The following is a 19,512-nucleotide window of genomic DNA, read 5'->3' as shown; positions in this document are numbered from 1 at the left end:
CATTTAAAAATTAATTGGTGCCCCTCTGCTGTCCCATCTCTGCCTCAGCGTGAGGCCCTGGGCTCAGTCCTCAGGAATGAATTAAGAAAAGATTTTTTCCAAGTTCTGGGCTGAAATACAGATATAGAGCTTCCCGTTTAAGCATTGGAAACATCTGTCTTTAACAAAGGGTACATTTCTGTTGAGATTTGTCTTTCTGATATATATATATATATTTTTTTTTTCCTAAAGGAATGTTCTGTTATTATTTAGTATTTAGCCAAGTAAGCCAAAATCACTTTTCTCCTGTGGGTCCTCTTCTTTCTTGAATGCCTTTACCCTGTCCTCCTATTTCATTTTGATTCTTGGGATTTGCTGGACTCAGACATCCTGTATGTATTTACTTATTTTTTAAATTGTCTAGCTCCACCACACATGTACGTTTCCTGAAGACAAAGCCTTTGGACTGTCATCCACCGCTGTTGTAACGAGCAGCACAAAGCCTTACGGATAGGAAAGGAAATTCTGACGTGAGACCTGGTGTCACTAAGGTCGCGCTAACTGTCTGTAGACCTTTACAGGGCTACAGATTCTTCACGTCCCCTTCACTTCATAGACTCATTTCCACTTCTCCGTTATGGATGTTCCTTGTGAGCAACTATGATGAACTCAGAGTAGGTTCCCACAGCCCTCTTACTGAGGAAGAAGGCGTGGCAGCTTGTTCAAGCAGAGGCAAGGAAGATGAGTGTAAGTGGTTTCTTTCTGGATGACACATTGTTTATTAGCATATTAATAGCCTCCTGCTACTAAAGGCATCATGTTAGTTATGATTCTCAGTGGCCTGAAATCACCTTTCCAGATGCCTGAGGATCAGGTTACTCGAACAAGCTCAGTCATGACCACAGTTTCCTTAAATGTCAGTTGTCTTTGGAGCACTTAATTGCCCGGAGACACAGCCACAGACTCTGCTGAAAGCATTGCCCATTCTGGAACGAAGAAGCCACTAACCAACAAAGTGGTGGATGCGATCTGAATTTACACTCCCCATCCGATTTCTATGCTTCAGATTTGTACATATACATACATATTAGTATAAATATATATATCAAGACAGAGGCTTTTTATTATGTGGCCCTGGCTGTCCCATGGCTCACTATAGAGAGCAGGCTGGCCTCAAACTCACAGAGTCACTTGCCTCTGCCTTCTGAATCCTGAGATTAAAGCTGAGTGGCAACATGCCCAGCTACAGTTGTTTTGTTGTTCATAAACTTATCTTTTGTCTCAGCATTGTTTTTCAGATTAAATAATATTAGCTGTCAAATAAAAACACAAAGCACTGTATTATTACCATAGTCAATAGATACAGTAGCGGGAATTATTTCCTGGGGCAGAAGGTCAGGGTCATTGCTGGAGCCTCTTTCATTCAGGATCGTTTACATGTTGGCCTGTTGATAGCCACTTGATAAACTAAATAATATGACACTACTTTTCTAAAACAAATATTAAATGATCTATGCTGTTGTTGTGGATGAATAAATAAATATTTCTGGATGTTGAAGACATGATTTTTATCATTTTACAGCAAGATTTGTCTACACAGAAAATGTCCAATATCATTAAACTGTATTTTTAAGACTACAATTATCAAGGTCACACAGCTAAATTACGGGTGCAGATTACTTATGTCTGTGTAATTTTTTCCTTCAGTAGAGAAAGCTGTTTTTTTTTTTAATCTGCAGAGAGCAAAGCAACATTCCCTTTCCTTTCCTCTTACAATCCCACCTCCATCTGCTCGATGCTCAATGTGGTGGCCATGTTTATTCTGCAAGCTGTGTGCTCTTCTGTCATCTTTGAGGCTCCTGCCTCAGCCCCTGTGCAGGACACTGAGTCCTGATAAACATTTGTGATTCATTCTTGCAGAAATGAGTAAATGGTTTTCATTTTATTATTTAAAAAACATTTTATATCTTGCTTTAGTGTGTGTGTTTGGGGCTGCACTAAACACAGGTGCACAGACAATAGTACATGAGGAAGACAGAGCACAGCCCATGGGAGCCGCTGTCTGCTCCCACTCTGTAGTCCTGAGTACTGAGTCCAGCCTCTGTGGCAAGCACCTTTGCCTGCTGAGCCACAAAAAGGCCACCCGATGACAACATTTCAGTTAACCACTCACCATCAAATATGTCGACCATTCTGAAGAAAGCCAGAGACAAGGATGACTTCCCACTGCCGGTGCGGCCACAGATGCCCACCTGAGAAAAGCATGAGCAATCCAGACTCAGACCACGACATGAAAGGGATGGAGCTATTTTTAGCTTGCTCAAGGTATCATGGGAACAGTAAAAAAATCTGCTCAAATAATTACATTATAATAGTCTTCTTGGAGCTCATGAATTATGATAAAGTCCCCATTAAGACTCTAATAGTTGCATTTTTATGTTTATTTTTGTGTGGCTGTGTGGCTTTTATTCATGGCCTTATTTCAGTATTGAGTTATAGTTGAACCTTTATATAATTGTCCAGTTTTTACTGAGCCGTGATGGGTTTATAATAACGAGTCCACTTGGCCTCACTTAATCTTTGTTTTAAGTCTGAATTAAAAGAAGTCATTTTCAGAGTAGATTTATAATGGAGGCAAAGGTCAGCAAGGGTATGTCTAGTACAGCTCTGAGCCAGGAAACAGAGATCTTAAGCGGTGTGCCTGGTGTTGACCTTGCCGACTTTGATGTGAAGCTAATGAAGGGCGGCTTAGGGGTGTGCAGTGTCTTGCTTTGACCCTCTCTCTTCCCTTCTCTCTCACGCAGATAATCTTGACCACAGTGTATGCAGAATGTGAGCCTGGACACTCACGGTGGGCACTGGCACGGAGTTAGCCCACTCGTGTGGGGTGGGGCTCCACGAGAGACTTACGCAGATCAACAATCAGACAGTGCTGCATCTCATACCTTCTGCCCAGGTTTGATGTATGCCTTGACATGTTTCAGAACAGGCTTCAGGTTATTTTCATATCTAACACATAGATCGTGAATCTTGATCTCGCCTTCCTGTGGCCAATGTTCTGGGACTTGAGAAGGATCTGGGGAAAGTAGAGCAGACAGACAGTAGTTAAAAGACAGTTGAAGGAAGGATCACACACTTAAGTATGTATACAGTTTTCAGGAAGAACTTTAACATATACATGTATGTGTGTATATAATTTTACATAAATCAAATGTAATACTAAATCAAACTGGCGGTTTATTTTCTTTAATTAAATCACATTCAGAGTAAACAATGTTGATTGAGAATTTTATTTTTTTTAGTTATTTCCTTTAAGTTTAATTTTTGAAAATCCCACATAGATACACAGTATACTGTGATCATTCTTCACCCTGACTTACCTCTGTTATCTCGCTTTCACTCCTGCTGACCCCCTCCCTTTCCTAATTAACCCCCTCCTACTTTCCTGTTTTCTTGTGTTCTACAATTTTTAACCTGAAGGTAGAGTGGGCATTAACATCATCCCATCTCTTCAGTTAAGATAGTTCATTTGTGAATGGTTTACATGTAAGTGGATCCTCAAACATCTGAAGCTTATAATGTGAGGTTATCGGGGATTTGAAGACAGAAGATACTGCTTGCCTACCCTGGGAGGCAGACAGGAAGTCAACACCTGCAGTTCTAAGTGGACAGACCCATGGGGAGGTAAACACAAAGTACTCTGGGAGCACAGAGAGTGGAGACCTGGCCATCCAGGGGGACTTGAAGTAAAAGCAGTTCTTGAAATAAATCTCAGGGGATTGATTGTAAATGTGTGAAAGAGAAGAACAAAGGTGAAAGGGAAATTATCATGCCATTGTGTCTATGGTGGGTGAGAAACAGGATTGGGCAGATGATGAAAACTCACTTAGAGGCCTCAGTGATAACTGGGACCATGTACTTTTCCAGCTAGAAAGCCACTGAATGACTTGGGCAGAGAAATGCACTTTGATTGAGATTTGCACCTACTGAAGACCGTACCGTGCCTGCCACCAACTTTCCTGGAAGCTTTACTCTAGTGGAATACATTTTGAGAATCTAGTTTAGTACTGTCAAGTTTCTTGACATTTAAGTAAAGCTATAAGAGTACAATGTAATAAGCCCTAATACACTTGCAATTCTCTCCAAATGGGATTGACTAATGTCCACTTAGAGTCTACTGTGTCAATGACTAACATTTGCTTATTCTCAGCTGCTAATCCATAAATAAATGCACAAATGAATAAAAATAAGAAAGGAAAGAAAGGGTAGAAGTCAATCAAGATGAGAGGGATTCTCTTGGTGTTAAAGTGACAAATAAAGCAACTACAAAGTGCCAGGAGTAGTCATGTTCGCAATACCCATGGTGCCTTCATAGTTCTCAGACTCCATCGTCAGGAAACTGTTCACTTTCTTCACTGCACCCATCTGGACCTCCAGGTCAGCCAAATTCCTCACAACCCAATTCAGATAGTTAGTGATCTGTACCAGGTGACAAAAATGGTCACGTTTAGAATAAGTAAGCAATTCTCGTGGTCACTGCGCATCTGAGGACAGGATGGCCTAGGCAGTGTCTATCACACATGCAGTTCACTACTGCCGGTTAGCACACATCAGGAAGAGCGTCATGAGCCATCGGTAGAGAAGGTGTGTGGTCTTCAGAGGTCTCCCTGGTCTCTCTTTCCTGAACTGCTCTCTGATTCCCCTGCACAGTGGGGAACTGAATCCACTCATATGTTTGCTCATCTCTCTTATAGCTATGCTCATTGTTGTGCTCTACTTGGAATGTAAACAAGACAAGACTGGGATCTCAAACAACCCATGGTACAGGATGCCGGTGGGGTTGGAGACATTTTTAGAGACTACCTATCAACATCAAAAAGGAATCTAATAGTCTGGGAGGTGCCTAGTCTGCAAAGAGATTGTCATACAAGCATGAAGATCTGGGTTTGGATTTCCAATGCCCATGTAAAGATCTGGGCACAGTGGTGTAAATCTGTGAGTCCAGCACTGGAAAGGAAGAGACAGGAGAATTCCCAGGACTTGGTGGCCAGCCAGTCCAGCCAACCTGGTCAGCAAGCTCCAGGTTCAGTGAAGACCCTTTCTCAAAGAAACAGTGATAGAAGAAGACATTGGTCATCAATTTTTGCTCTTCATGGGCACATGTACACACACCTATACATATACCCTAATACACTTAGGGTATATGTACACATATACATGAACACATACACAGCCTCAGAGAAAAGAAAGCTGGAGAGGTGACTCAGCAGTTAAGATTGTATAATGCAGAGGACTGGAATTTGATTCAGCGCACAGATGTGGGTGGTTCTCACTGGCCAGTAGATCCAGCTGTAGGGGATCTTATGTCCTCTTCTGGCCTCTGAGAGCACCTGTATCCATGTATTCACACATGCACACATACACACATACTAATACACATGATTAAAAATTAAACAAAATCTTTAAAATACAAAGGTGAGAAAATAATCTAAGCTGTCCTAAAACATTAGCTTTAGGCTCAAATATGCTATCACATGCAAATGTCATCTTCCTACAAATGTCACATTTCATCAGTGTCCATGAAATAAAGTTGATAATTGCTATGGAAAATTCTCCCAGCAGTGCATGAAAGGTGTTTTCATCAATACCCACCGTGAGGGCATACAGAAGACCCAAGCCCACTAGTCCAGAATTGGAAGATCCACTAATGGACGCGATGGATGCTGTGAGGACGATGCAAGCTCCCAGGTAGTCCTGAAAAGAAGAGAAGCAAGTTAAAAGCTATGAAGATTCCCAAGTCACTAAAGCAGAGATGTCAGTCAACTTAGAGAGAGTGGTCAGCCAGTGGAACACACACCATTGCATGAGCATCCGGTCAAGCTTCACAGAAATGATTCGCCAGAGGTGGAGTAAGGAAGACTGTTGATGGGGCTGGGCTTGAGAGCCGCAGTACACACTCTCGGGAAAGATATTGGCTACTTGGAGAGAAGCTATGGTTGTCGTCACAGTCAGCATCAGATTTGGTGCCTCACCTTTCTCAGTGCATGTTTTTTGCCAGACAAGCCACTATTTCATAGCTGAGACTTCATTTTACTGTGCTCTGGACCCCTCCACGTTGTAACAAAGCCCTTGCAGAAATGAGCTTCTGACGCTTGCTGACATCTGAAGTTGACCATTTTGTCACCTGTGTTCAGTTCTGGGACATGAGACTTGCGAATCATGTAGACAAGGGAAAGCGTTGATTTGTTTCTAAGTTCCAAGTATTACAGGCATGTCTTAAAGTGCCAGACTTTTCCATGACTCAATGATAAGCCCTGTGCAAAACTTAAAATACTCACAAACTCCAGGCTTGGAGTGAACTAAAGACATCTATTCCTCTCCTCACACCCCTTCTAATCCCATTCCCCAACTGTGTGAGAGTTATGTGCTCTGCTGTGCCCATGTGTTACTTGTGCTAGAAACAGGGAGACTTTCAACGTCCTTGGTCTTTCCTGATTATCTCAAGTCACAGCAATTGGTGAACTTCTTCTGTAGCCAGAGAGAGCTCCAGTCGTTCTAAAACTATCTCACCACTGAATGACAGAAACTTAATAATAATAATAATAATAATAATTATTATTATATTAAATATTATTTAATGTTCTAGAGTCAAAGAAGGGGGTGTCTCCAGCAGCTCCCTGTGTGCACTGGTGCCTGAATCAAATAGTCACAAAGATCCTGCTGCGAGTCCAGCCATGAGACTGCTCAAATGCTGGCTTTGCCCATGTGTAGCTAGTGAGCTCAAATAACTAAATTTCTTTGTGAAAACTAAAAGTTGAGCCTGCTTTACAGAAACGTGAAAAGGAATGAAAAGGAATGAAGTCCCAATTGTTTCTCCACCCAGGGAGCGGAGGTTGTTTTTACTCCTGGAGAATTTTTCAAATGTTTGCAGCAAGCTTTAAAAACCTGTATGCCTCGTAGAATATTAGAGGTCAAAACAGGCACTAGGATAAAATTCCACATAAAATCCCAGAACAGTTATAAGGGAATTTTAAGAAAGAAACCATGTTGAGTTAACCTACTGAGGCGATAAATATCACTGAGTGGGGGGGGGGGGGGGTCTTTGACCGCTGCCTCTGAGACAGCCATCGCCAACAGCTTCCCATGTATGTCCCAGCCAGCCAGTTCTCTCTTCCCTCCTCTGCTTGATGTGGTAACTGTGCTGGTGGAGCCCGCCCAGTCTACACTCTTCTTTATGGCTTGTAAATGCTGAAAAGTTCCCAAGTACTTAAAAAACATTTACAGTTATGGGCTATCCCCCTAAGCCCTCTATGTAAACTGCATAGTTTCAACATGATGTAGAATGCTCACAAATGGCATAACATCTTTTCTAAAAGACAGGGGCCGCATCTAAGGGCACTTGCTGCTCTTGTAGAGGACCTGAGTTCAATTCCCAGCACCCACATGATGGCTCCAACCACTTACAACTCTAGCTCCAGGGGTCCTTTTCTGGCCTCTGTAGGCAGCTTCACGCACATGTATGTACACACACACACACATACACATATATAGTTTTCAAGCTTTAAAAATAAAAATATTCACAAAGTGTTCCAATGATATGTTTCCTAAAGTAAAGTGGACCTAAAGGAAAGTTGCAGCAAGATGTGCCTGATGGAATTTAAAGACACCGAGACCCAGGAAACGTTTCTTAGGAATCAACTGTGAGTGTGTACAATGAGGGTTCCACTAAGGAGATTTAATTTCTAGTCTCTGCTTCCTGACAGCTGATTCCTTCAAGAACAAAAGCCGCATTCATATTTGTTCATATGCTCTATTGAAATTGTGTATCAGCCCATATACTTCCTGTTTAGAATGATCAATGCCTTCCAATTATATATAACATATAATAAATATATCTCCTATATTTATATAGAAAAATTCAAACCTTGGTGGATTACTAAGCCTTCTGTCACTGCTCTCTGAGTTCTAGACCCTGCCTGTTCAGATGGCACCTAAGGTTCCTGCCCTGCCCAGCCTCTCCTCAAGAGTCTCTGTGCTCTCCCTGGCTTCTTCTCAGTTAAGGGTCAACCCTACTTCCACCTCCTTGAAGAGGCCTTCTCTTTCTTGGCTGCTGGCTCCAGCCCTAGGGTTGCTCCCTGTCATAATGCCTTGCTCTATTTTCTCAAACTTACTTATTTCTTCAAGTGCTCATGGTCTCTCTATTCTCAATAGAAGCCTGGGTCTCTGTGACCATTTGACTTATCACAAGCAAGGGCACTAATGGCAAATGCATCCAGAAGGTCAGTTGCTCTTTCTGGACTAAGGTACCAGGTGAACTCACCTTTCATAACAAAATGCATTCTCTCAATGGAGTGATTTTCATCCATAAAGGAGATCAAAGTAATGCCATCTTCACAGGCGAGTGCAGCTCTGAAGCTGTGTGGGGGGAAGCATCTCCAGCCCATCTCAAAAAGGCAAATGCCATGTTTTCTCTCATTTGCGGTTCTTAAATTTTATATAGTCACAGAAAATCATGCATGTAAGTCTGTATGTTTATATTCAATGAAAGAAAGAATATATACACATACATACATACATACATACATATATACACACGTAAGAAAATTTAAAACATATAAAACAACACATTTTTTGATGAATTGTAAACTTTGTGGAGTATGCAATTAGAATTTTAACTTCATCTGCACAAGAAAGAAAACATTTTATACAAAATATTCATCAAGACGTCACACAGAGAATTGGTAAGTTTCAGAGAAGTCCTTTCAAACACGCAGTGAAATAGAAAAGTGAAATTGAACAAGTATACAGAAGTGCACATCAGCTCCCGGCTTTCTGCAGCCTGTGCTATTAAGCCAAACACATGGTAGATGATAAAGGGACCTAGGGTTCTTTTTTTCCTTCCACTTCTCCAGAATACTTGTGAATAGAAAAATAGTTTAAAGGTAATCAATTAAGAAAACAGAAGAAAATTGCCTGAACAGTTCACACAGAGGAAAGAAGATACATAGGGATCAGAACTGCAAGCCTAACACATCCTAAACAACCCGTTCGCCTACAGACATCTCTCACAATGGCACCTTGGAATGGAGATTGCATTTAGGAAAAAAAAAATCCTAAGTACATGAATTACCCATTCTCAAGGGAAAGCCCAGTCACCTCAAATCATTTGTACAGTGCCAAGCTATAATTTTGCATGTGTGGCGCTTGGTGGGCATGTGTGCGTGCGCATGCAGAGGTATGTGTGTGCGTGTGGAAGGCTGAGGTCAACCTCAGGTTCTGGCCACTCTCGAGTTTAAGAGCAGGTTTAGAACTCACCACATAAGCTAGACTGGCGGCCACTGAGCCCCAGGGATAGGCTCAACTCCAACTCCTCAGGGCTGAGACAACTGCACGCCACCATACCTGGCTTGTTATGTGTGTTCTGCACGGGGTAGGGGAGGGGTGCTGAACGCAGGTCCTTGAGTTTCCAAGTTTCCAAGTCTGTTCCACCGGCCATTACAGCTCAGCCACCTCTGAACTGTAATCTCTACTGATTGTGTAAAGCCTGTGTTCCCAGAAGGAAACCCTTGGTTCCTGTTGCCCAGAGAGACGCCTCTTGTCCAACTTCAGTGAGCCCATACTAGGCATCTGTGCTTGGGGTTGTAATGAAAACTGTAGTTCTCTTAAACCAGACTTGTAAGCAATCAGCAGCAACTGAGAACTACAGGCTCTGCTTTTTGCCAAGCAGTCCTTAGCAATGCATCTCTCTAGCACTTGGGAACAGGAAAATGATATGAGGGACTCAAGTTACAGTGTGATTGCTAGCCTGTCTACTGGGGAGCTGAAAACAGAACGATCTCTGCTGTTTTACCAAACAGACCAAAGACAGACGAACCAACTGCTTTCACTTCCGCGCGGCATGCCTACTGACTTTTTGTGTTGTTTGTTTGTGTTGGCTTCTTGATGTGAATTTTCTTTCAGCCTTCCACCGCTCAGCACAACAAAGCCTTGGAACCACAGCCCAGAGATAGACTTACACAATTTTTGCAAATGGAAACAGCGATGCCAGAGAACTGGAATTGTTTAATATGGACGGATGAAGGGAGAATGTAAGCTGCGTTCAAAGGCCAGACCCTGGGGACATACACAGAACCCCAGCCACTTCACTCAGCACTGATAGGAAAACAGTTCTTTCCCTGCCAAAGCAAGCAGGGTGGCCCCAGACTTGTGCTATTCTGCCAGTCAAGTTACTCTATCCCTTAGATTCATCCCTTTTTTGATGTGTTAACGCCTTATTATGCTTTCCCAGTTCTAAGCAAATAGGCAGTGAATGTGGTAGGGTAAGATGGAATCTTCCACATGGAAACCATAGAACCAAGGAAGGATGATGACTTGGATGGTCTTAACCTTTTCTATTTATTCTTTTCTTTGTGTATGTGTGGTTTGTGTGCATATATGTGCCCATGTGCTTGTGAGTGTGTGTGTGTGTGTATGTATGTAAAGGCATATACATTAACTGAGGCAGAGTCTTCCAGAGCTGGCTAACTCTTTTAGTTTAATTATGGTGCCCAGGGAGCCCTCCTCTGCCTCCCTAGCACTGGGATGACAGGTGCCCCATAATCTGCTCCTTAGATGTTATATATTGGGCCATCTCCTCAGCCTTGGGATTTTCTGAACTGCTTCTCAACATGAATAGGGAAAGAAGCATGCACTGAGAGTTTACTAGACAAGATTTTAAGGATGGATGGAGCCCAGAGGCCTCTCCCAATTCAACCAGCTCTATCTGCTCTGGTTTCTCTCTCCTCCTCCTCACTGGGAATTTCTGCCAGCAGCGACAGGGGGTGGGAGCTCTACAATCACAGAGGAGGTAAGAAGTGGAAATGGAGGGGTCATGACCCCAGGAAGCTCTGACATCAAGTTTTCTCCTTTCTGCATTAAGGCTTCCAGTCCTCTTGGAGGCTTCCAGAAAAGCTGCCTGCTTAATTAATGCCCAAACGGCATGGCCCTTCTTTCACCCTGCTGGTTGTGTGTGTATTCTGAGAGCTTGGGGAATATTCACTCAGAGCAGGTATTCCTGTTGATTTCCTGGACACTGAGCCTAATGACAGGTGCAGGAAGGGCTGTGTGAACAGTGAGATAAGATCAATCCAGTGTTTTTCGAGCCAAATAAAGGCTTTCCTTACTTTTTCCCACCCTCAGAGGATTTACAAAAAAGAGTGTGTCTAGATGTGGGGCTGAGAACAATTTATACCCTCATCTCTAATATCCTGATTTCAGGGTTCATTTTTTTTTTCTGACAGAAAACCTAGTTATGCAAGGCTGAAGCTGTAGACACAGGGATGAGGACCCATCCACAGATGCCCACAGTAATGAAGCCAAGTGGGAGAAAAAAAATTTCCCCACTAGAATTTCTGTGATCAACAATCCACCTGTGACATATGTGCCTGAAGTACAGCATTTAGCCTTAACTAAACTTATTTTAGTTAAGTGTAGGGGTGTTTTCCCTGTGTTTATGTCTGTGTACCAAATGCACGCCTGGGGGAGGCCGGAAGAGTGCACTGGGCTCGCTAGGTCTAGCGTTGCAGATACTTACAAGCAGATATGTAGGTGCTGGGTATTGAACCCATGTCCCCTAGGAGAGCAGCCAGAGCTCTCAACAGCTGAGCCATCTCCCGCGCCTCCGCACTAGTTTTGGAGGGGTTAATTCTGCTCAGGAGAATGGTTTAGTAAATCGCTGAAGCTCTGTGATATACAAAATGCAAATGTGAACTAACAAATGCATCTCATACAATGTCCAACCAACGTATCTGGAAGATGGAGAATGAAGGACAGAGTCTGTCCTTCCCATTCAAAATGTAATCTCTTCTCTAGTTCAGGTAAACTAAAGTATTTTAGACTCGGTAGATCGGATTGCTTTTTTCCTGTGGGGGTTAAAATGTTGGGTCAGACAAAGCCGCTTTGAACTTGGCTGTTGCTTCTTCCTAGTTCGCCCTTTCCTGTCTTGGCAGTCTCGGGTGCTAAAATCTGGCTTTGGCTCTAAGAACTGAACATATGGTTTGAGTGGAGATTCTTGTCCCACACTTGTCTGTGAACCTGTCATTGGGAAGTGCTAGGAGCAGAAGACATAGTCAGACACCGCAGGTCCATGGCAAACGGGCTTACTCCCACATGCCGCACCTGATCACCGAGCTAGGGGAAAACCAGACTCATGGGCGACTGCTGTCACTGCCTCCTCTGAAAATTCATTCCCAGAGACACCTTGTTAGTTTCATCATTCAGATATGATATTTCTCCTTAGGAAAAATGGGAATATTTAAAAGAAGAAATCCAACAGAAACTTAAAATAAAGACAGTGGTGGACACAGAGTCAAGTAATAGTGCTTGGGTTTTGTTAAAGATTTTATGTAACACTTTACTTACTTTTTGATTGCCTATAGTTCATAAGTAACTCTGTTCTGATTTTTCCAACCCTCCCAAGCACCTGAAAGATGGTTTGTTTGTTGTTTTTAACAACTAATGTTTCTTTCAAAATTTTGTATAACATAACATAATTGTATCCTATTGGCCAACGATCTCTCTATCATCACTAACACAGTGGTAAAGAGTCTTTGTCAACCAGTAAAAAATCACAGGAACCTGCTACAAAGGGCCTCTGAAAGCCAGAAGAAGAAAGCAGGAAACAACCTCGGAACCTGCCACAGAGGACCTCTGAAAGCCTCTGCCATGCAGACTGTGAAAGCAGATGCTGAGCCTGATGGCCAACTGACGGGCAGAGTGAATGGAATTTTAAGTAAGAAGTGGGAAATAGTAAGAGCTGGAGAGGACAGGAACTCCACAAGGAGAGCAACAGAACAAGAAAATTTGAACACAGGGAACTTCCCAGAGACTCATACTCCAACCAAGGACTATTCATGGAGATAACCTAGAACCCTGACAATGCAGCCACTTCTGATGAGAACTGATAGACTAAGATCAGAAAGAAGGAGAGGAGGACCTCCCCTATCAGTGGACATGGGGAGGGGCATGCATGCAGAAAGGAGAGGGGAGGGTGGGGCCGGGAGGGGAGGAGGGAGGGGCTTATGGGGGGGATACAAAATGAATAAAGTGTAATTAATAAAAGTTAAATTTAAAAAAAAAAAGAAAAAAAATCACAGTAACTGAAAGACACAGGTTGTCTAAGACTGTGTCAATCCATATGAATCCATTTTAAGACAGCCTTGAACTTGGGAGCCTTCATTTTGACCTCATCAAATTTTCTTTATCATTTGCATCCTCCACCCCTGGCTGTTGAGGTTGTTTTTTGTTTTGTTTTGTTTTGTTTTTATCTGTACCTGGTTGTGGAAACAAATCATCCACAGAAGGCACTTAGCTTAATTGTCACCGTGACACAACCTATAATCACTTGGCAAGAGAGCAGCAATGAGAGGTTGTCTATACTGGGTAGTCCCATGGGCATGTCTGTGGGAAACTGTGTCAGTTAAGATAATTGATGTGGGACGTCCTATGCGTCTGAGAGCAGCACCATCTCCTAGGCAGGTGCCATGAAATGTGTAAGAGTGCGGAGTACAAGCGAGTGAGCTTCCAAGCATGCATTCCTCTCTGCTCTTCACAGAAAGCAGAGTTCCTGTCTCGACTTCCCACAGTGAGGGATAGTAACCTGGAATTGTAAGATCACACAAGCCTCTTTCTTCCCTAAATTGTCTTTTGACTAGGCTATTTTGTCACAGCAACAAATCAAGCCAGAATAGCATACTAGGGCAATTATGTTGTTTTCATTGTTATTTTAGTGACGCATCCATGAGGCACGTGCTTTTGTTTCTATTTTATAGATAAAGAGGATCTTGCACTGAAAGAAATTAACCTGGTACATGAAGTCTACACAGTCCGAAGTCTGTGCATCTTCCTGTGTGTCACACAGGGCAGAAGACACAGTTGTCGACATTTAGTACTAGCCTAAGCCTCCATTGGCTTAAAACAAAGAAAGTCACCATCCCCTACAGGCCTTTCTGGCTCAGTGAAGGACATGAGTGTGTGTGGTCACTTTTCAAATTCTCTTTTAAAAAGAAATGTAAATATTTAGTATTCCATTAACTTAGGTAGTTCAAACACAATAACGAGCATGGAATGATTTTTGCTTTGGGCACTACTTTTCTTGTGATTAGCTAAAACGCTGTAATAAATCTCATCTGAAACACAAACAAACCTGATCTATTTTAAAGTTCAGACAATGGAGGCCTAGTACTGACTCTCAGTGGAAGGCTACTTCTACCTAATGCCTGCCTCTCTGTGTCAGGCCTCTTCTCTGTTTGGTTTCCATTTTGAAATCACACAATGAACACCGTGAACGTACCGTCCTGACCTCCAGCCATCTGTTGGCAGCCGAGAGAAACAAGTAGGCAATGTTGTTCGTGTCTGTTAGCTCGAGCATGCGTTGCTTGAATCTGGTTTCATGCCTGCAGAAAACAAAAATGCTATGACGTTAGCTACCTAACAGGAGAGTTAGCAAAAGCCAGTCATGCTTAACTACTGCATAATTTGCTCAACAGAGTGACACGCGGATGAGATGAGAGGCAGGTAAGTGGACTCAAAGCCACGCTGCTGCATTCTGGGTAGAAGTCAAGAGGCAAAGTATTCACTCTCTTTTCATGCTTCAGCTAGAAAAAGAAGTCATTGCCATGATAAATATTTATTAGAGGTCACTTTGTAATTCCATAAAATTGGAGGAGCTATGCACACAAGACACGGCCTATGCCACATGCTATACACATCACAATATGTTCTATCTTCATTTGAGACATTCTTTTTATTTTTCCAAATGATATTGAGTTGGGCTAGATGAGAACTAATGAATACAGAAAGCTATCCATTTATAAAGGGTAAATGTCTTCCCTCAAAATTATTTTTTATTTAGCCTTAAAAAAAAACAAAAACAGACAAAGAAACAGAGTAGACTGCCAAGAAGCAGAAGGCTGAGGGGTCTTGCAGATGGCAGGCACAGCACAGAGTTTGCTTACAACAACCAGATAAAGATGAAGGAGATTTACTCGGGGGATGAGGTTTCTGAAGAGAGAAGCAGGGTGGGGAGAGGGGAAGGGAAGAGCCAGGCTTCCCAGAGCACAGGGGCGGTCATCCAGGAGTACCATTAGGGGTGAAACTGGGTTTCTTGGTGAAGAAGCTATTATAAGTGCCCTGAGTGATACAAAACAAAGTCCTCCATCTTCCAGGGCTGGGCGGTTTCTCACCCTAATGGTCATGGTGAGGGAGAGACTGACCCGTGGAAAAATTAAGCTCATCACAAAATTAAGTTCAACACAATCAAATACAATTCTGTGTAGCTTGTTTTACTAGAAGAACTAGGAATACCCTTCATGAACTAGGAATACCCTTCATGAACTAGGAATACCCTTCATGAACTAGGAATACCCTTCATGAACTAGGAATACCCTTCATGAACTAGGAATACCCTTCATGCATGTGGGCACGCTTCACCCTACACCTCAAACCCCTTGCGCTACCATACATGATGAATACATGCAATGACAAGTTTTTTTAAAAAAATTAAGAGCCTTATAGACTTGAACTTTGGAGATATGGTTTCACAGACATATGTGCTGAAAAGCATCTTTTCTACATAACAAAAATATCCTTACTTTGTAATTAGTTTCCTTGAATAAGAGACACAACAGAGCTGGAAAACAACTGGTCTGTAAGTTGGTTCCATGCCCAGCTCAGTTATCTTCTTCGCTCTCTGTGGCTGCAGCTGCTCTGACACAGCCCATCATCTACTGGACACTTTGGTCAGAAATTGCTGAACCACTAGTGAGTCCCATTTGCTAAGCATCTTCCACTCCTGTAAAATCTTCCAGTAATATTGCAAAACTTTAAAATAACTCATCACTTGTATCAAAGAGGGTAGAAGTCTTGGGTGGGGTGCTTTTGGCCCACCATCAGAGTCCATACAGGCCAATATAAAGCAGATATTTGGTATCACTCCAATCAATCTGATCATTGCCTTAGGCCAAGCCAGATAGATAATTTGGTCAGACAGCAGTGTCTGATCTACAGCGATCAGAGAACTTAGCAGCAAGAGCCAAAGCATTACTTCACTTTGAGTTATGTAGCCTTGAGCTAAATGCCACGTCCAGGGGGACCTGTGCCGAAGAATGGCAGCACAATGGCTCGGGACTAAGCAGCCAAGGAACGTGTCTGCCTTCCAGATGACCTCGTGAGAGGTGACTAGAGTGACCAACAGGTAGAAGGGCTTATGAGCTTGTAGGATTTACATCCATCATAGGAACGAAGTGTGAAGGTTTTTGTAAGATTTACATTTCCGTGCTTGCCAGGGATGGGCCCGGTACACTTGCTTGCTCTCCAGAGTAATGCCAGATATATTTACAAATTCCCTCAGTTGCATTTAGTCAACATCCATTCTCCAAGGAAGATACTGTGCTAGATCTGGAAATATACAACGAACAAGATGTGTCTTTCTCAGGATGGAAGAAACTGTACTAGTGCATCTGATGTAGCCCAGGCCCTTCCTTTAATGATCCTAAGAACATAAAGAGGAAATTTACCTCAGAGTATTTGAATAGCGAACCAGCTAGGAGGTGGGGAGAGGGGGAGGGCTAAGCATGCTTCCTGGAGCACAGGGAAGAGGGTCTGGGGGTAGTTTTAGGGGATGAAGCTGTGTCCCTTTGGTGAACAAGGCGTGGTAAGTACCCTGACTGATGTGAGAGAAAAGAAGAATGAGAAAGTCCAGCACTTTCCAGGGTAAGGCGGGTTTCTCCACCCCCATCCCCGGACAAGGGCATCTAGTAGAATCACAGCTTGTGAGCCACACTCGAGAGGAATATCTAAGCTTTGGTCCCCACATGAGCTCTGCCCGGGACCTTCTTCCCACTGTGGTTGTGGAGTTCCACTCCTATCACTCCACATTTGTACGGAACTGGCAACAGCCTGAAGCGGCAGGGAGGGGGAGGTGAAAGCTCAGTGAGCATTCTTTCTGTTTCTATTTGGCAAGAAACCTCCTGTTTTCCTAATGGAAACTTTGACACATTCAGCCTGTATCTTTTCATCCAGTTCATCTTCTGAACATTCTTAGACCTTTATTCTGTCAGACAGAAAAAAAAATAAAGCAACAGCAAAGGTCACTGACAACTTAGTCTAATTTAGCTGTGATACTTTCCTTGTAAATGACTAGAAGTTTCCTGTGTCATGTGAGTGCACTCTGACCCCTGGGTGCTGAGGGAACACAAGGTCCAGTCAGTAAAGGAGGGCTTTCTGGAGGACCTGGCCAGGGGACACTGGGTGTTGTAAGAAAGGAACAGATATGGGAAATCGTGTGCTTGATTCACATATTTTCTATGGTTTATTTTCATTTTAATGATATGTATGTATACATTTAGGTGCAGGTGCCTGCGGATAACAGAAAAAGTATTAGATAGGCTGTTGTGAGCCACCTGACAGAGATGCTGGAAACTGAATTCTGACCCTCGGCTGAGAGGAGTGCACCCTCTTAACCAATCAGCATCTCTCCAGCCCCCCCCCCTTGCTTCACCCTTGACTAAGAGTATCAACCCTAACATTCTAGAAACTCAACCACAGCAGGTAGGCCATCACCATCTTTTGAAGATGCTTATTATGACTGAAAAAAGCTGTTGCTTATATTATTTAACTCTACTTCTGGATGGACACCAGTCCATCATGCCTCACTACCATGATTGAACCACTGAAGATTAACATGTACTGTTTTGTTATTCTTACAGCTATCTAGGGTTTTCCTCAAATGTACAATTCACCAAATTCTGCCCTTGTGTCTAGTGAAGCAGGGAAATTAGAAAGTGGAACCTTGACCCCGGTCCACTTACTCTCTTTTTCTAAACCTTTCTCAATTCTTCAACGTGCTTTCCCTGACTCCCACCCTTAGCAGTTTCAGAAGAGGGGCCATGTTGTTCCACAGGGAGAAAGTGAAGGTTCTGGTGTGATTCCGCTTCTGGCGGTTCCCTGCCAGCTTCCTGAGTCCCCTCACATTCCCTCCATGCTTCGTCAGAGGAACTCTTGCACAAAATCCCCTTCAAGAAAAGCTGCCTCTCCACCTGGCCACATCCCTGTCAATCTGCTCCATCAACTGTCCTATCCTGCCTACATCTCACTCCTTCCCATTGGCCATGGGGGGGGGTGTCACAGAAATCTTTTTCTTAATTCTTCTTATGCCAACAAAGCTTCTCAAAAGATGAGCCTCTCCTCAGCACCTCCAAAGCTTCACCTCTAGTTAATCCACCGGCCCTCTGACTTCTGACTTTATTCCTCCTTAACCAATTCTGTTCTTGTTAAGGTCATCAATAGCATTATGGTTTCCATATCCAGAGGTCACCTTTAATTTCTTTCATTCTTTTCTGTTGTTGCCGCTGCTGTCGTTTCACCTTTTTTTTAACATGCTCACCCGTGTAACTACAGTGACACCACCACCCTTGTCCGAGTTGCACAGTGCCTTTCTGATACATGTCTTTCTTCTTGTGAAATTCTCAGGTGACTACACACGAACTCTCCCCACTGTCCTGAGCTTTTGCCTCCTTGTGTAGTTTCTCAACTGGTCCAAATTCCTCTCCCTTGGTAGAAAGATGAGATCTTCCCCGAGAAGTGCATTTGGCCTTCTCACATCACTTAAGTCTTGGGGAGACGAGGACCAGTCTGAATTAACCATCCAACACAGTTCCTGGCACCTTCTGACCTTTAGCCTCAGCCATCCTGAGTTATCTGTTAAGAATTGGTTGTTCTAATTACCTCAGCTCTTGTGTCAGTTTTCTGCTGAGACCCTTTGGTGACTCTACAACACAGAAAGAATAAAACCAAAGCTCCACACAGAGGAACTCATTCCTCATGTGTTAGTGCCAGCCTCCATGTGCTCAAGCTTCATTGTGGTGACCTTCGTCTTGTCATCATTCAATACCAGATTTGATTCTTGCATGAAATAGAAATCTTCATGCTTTTTCCTCTGAACACTGTCCCTTTACCTTCCAGCTCAACTATTCTTTATTCAAAGCCCATTGTCCAGTAAGTATCTCCATCTTCTTTTGAAACAAGGGGCCACTGAACCGTCTGACACAGCTGACTCATGTGGTAAACGTCCATAGATGTCACTATACTGTCACCTTTCTTCCTTAAAGGTCTGCGAATGGCCACTATGTGGCGACCCTTAGCACTGAGCCTGCACTAGCTCATTAGTCAAATACCAGAAGCATTTCCCAAGCCATGGTAAACGATCTGCGAAAACAAAGCCCTGCCCCTTCAGAGCTTGAATTCTAGCTGGAAGAGATTGCATATATTTTAATATTTTAATAAATATTTTAATAAATATTTTAATAAAACAGATAATGAAAATACACTCTTATAAATACTCAGAAGGGAAATAAAATAAAATCACATCTGGCTAAAGTAAAGAATCTGTCTTCAACTTCTTCTACTGTCTATTCTACTTCCCCTTCTGAGTGAGATTTGAGCATCCCTGAGCCCTCCTTGTTACTGTGAATTGTAGGATGTTTATCCTGTACTATG

The 19,512-nt window shown here is 42.9% G+C and overlaps 1 protein-coding gene across 2 annotated transcripts in view; it reads right to left on the bottom strand.

Annotated features, from left to right (window-relative positions):
• The window catches only part of Abcc9 (ATP binding cassette subfamily C member 9), a 107,510-nt gene that overhangs the window by 9,488 nt on the left and 78,510 nt on the right, over positions 1–19,512 (bottom strand). For both annotated transcript variants that reach the window (XM_055605663.1, XM_055605664.1), the window contains 5 exons: positions 14,309–14,411; positions 5,632–5,733; positions 4,338–4,458; positions 2,925–3,055; positions 2,153–2,231 (listed from right to left, as the gene is read on the bottom strand). In XM_055605663.1, the coding sequence (XP_055461638.1) occupies positions 2,153–2,231; positions 2,925–3,055; positions 4,338–4,458; positions 5,632–5,733; positions 14,309–14,411 (536 nt within the window). The remainder of the gene's footprint in view (positions 1–2,152; positions 2,232–2,924; positions 3,056–4,337; positions 4,459–5,631; positions 5,734–14,308; positions 14,412–19,512) is intronic.

This window comes from Psammomys obesus, unplaced genomic scaffold (genome assembly GCF_907164565.1).
Source record: "Psammomys obesus unplaced genomic scaffold, mPsaObe1.curated_primary_1811, whole genome shotgun sequence".
Lineage (NCBI taxonomy): Eukaryota > Metazoa > Chordata > Mammalia > Rodentia > Muridae > Psammomys > Psammomys obesus.
The sequence above is the reverse complement of the archived record's forward strand: the minus strand, read 5'-3'. Positions and strand labels throughout refer to the sequence as shown.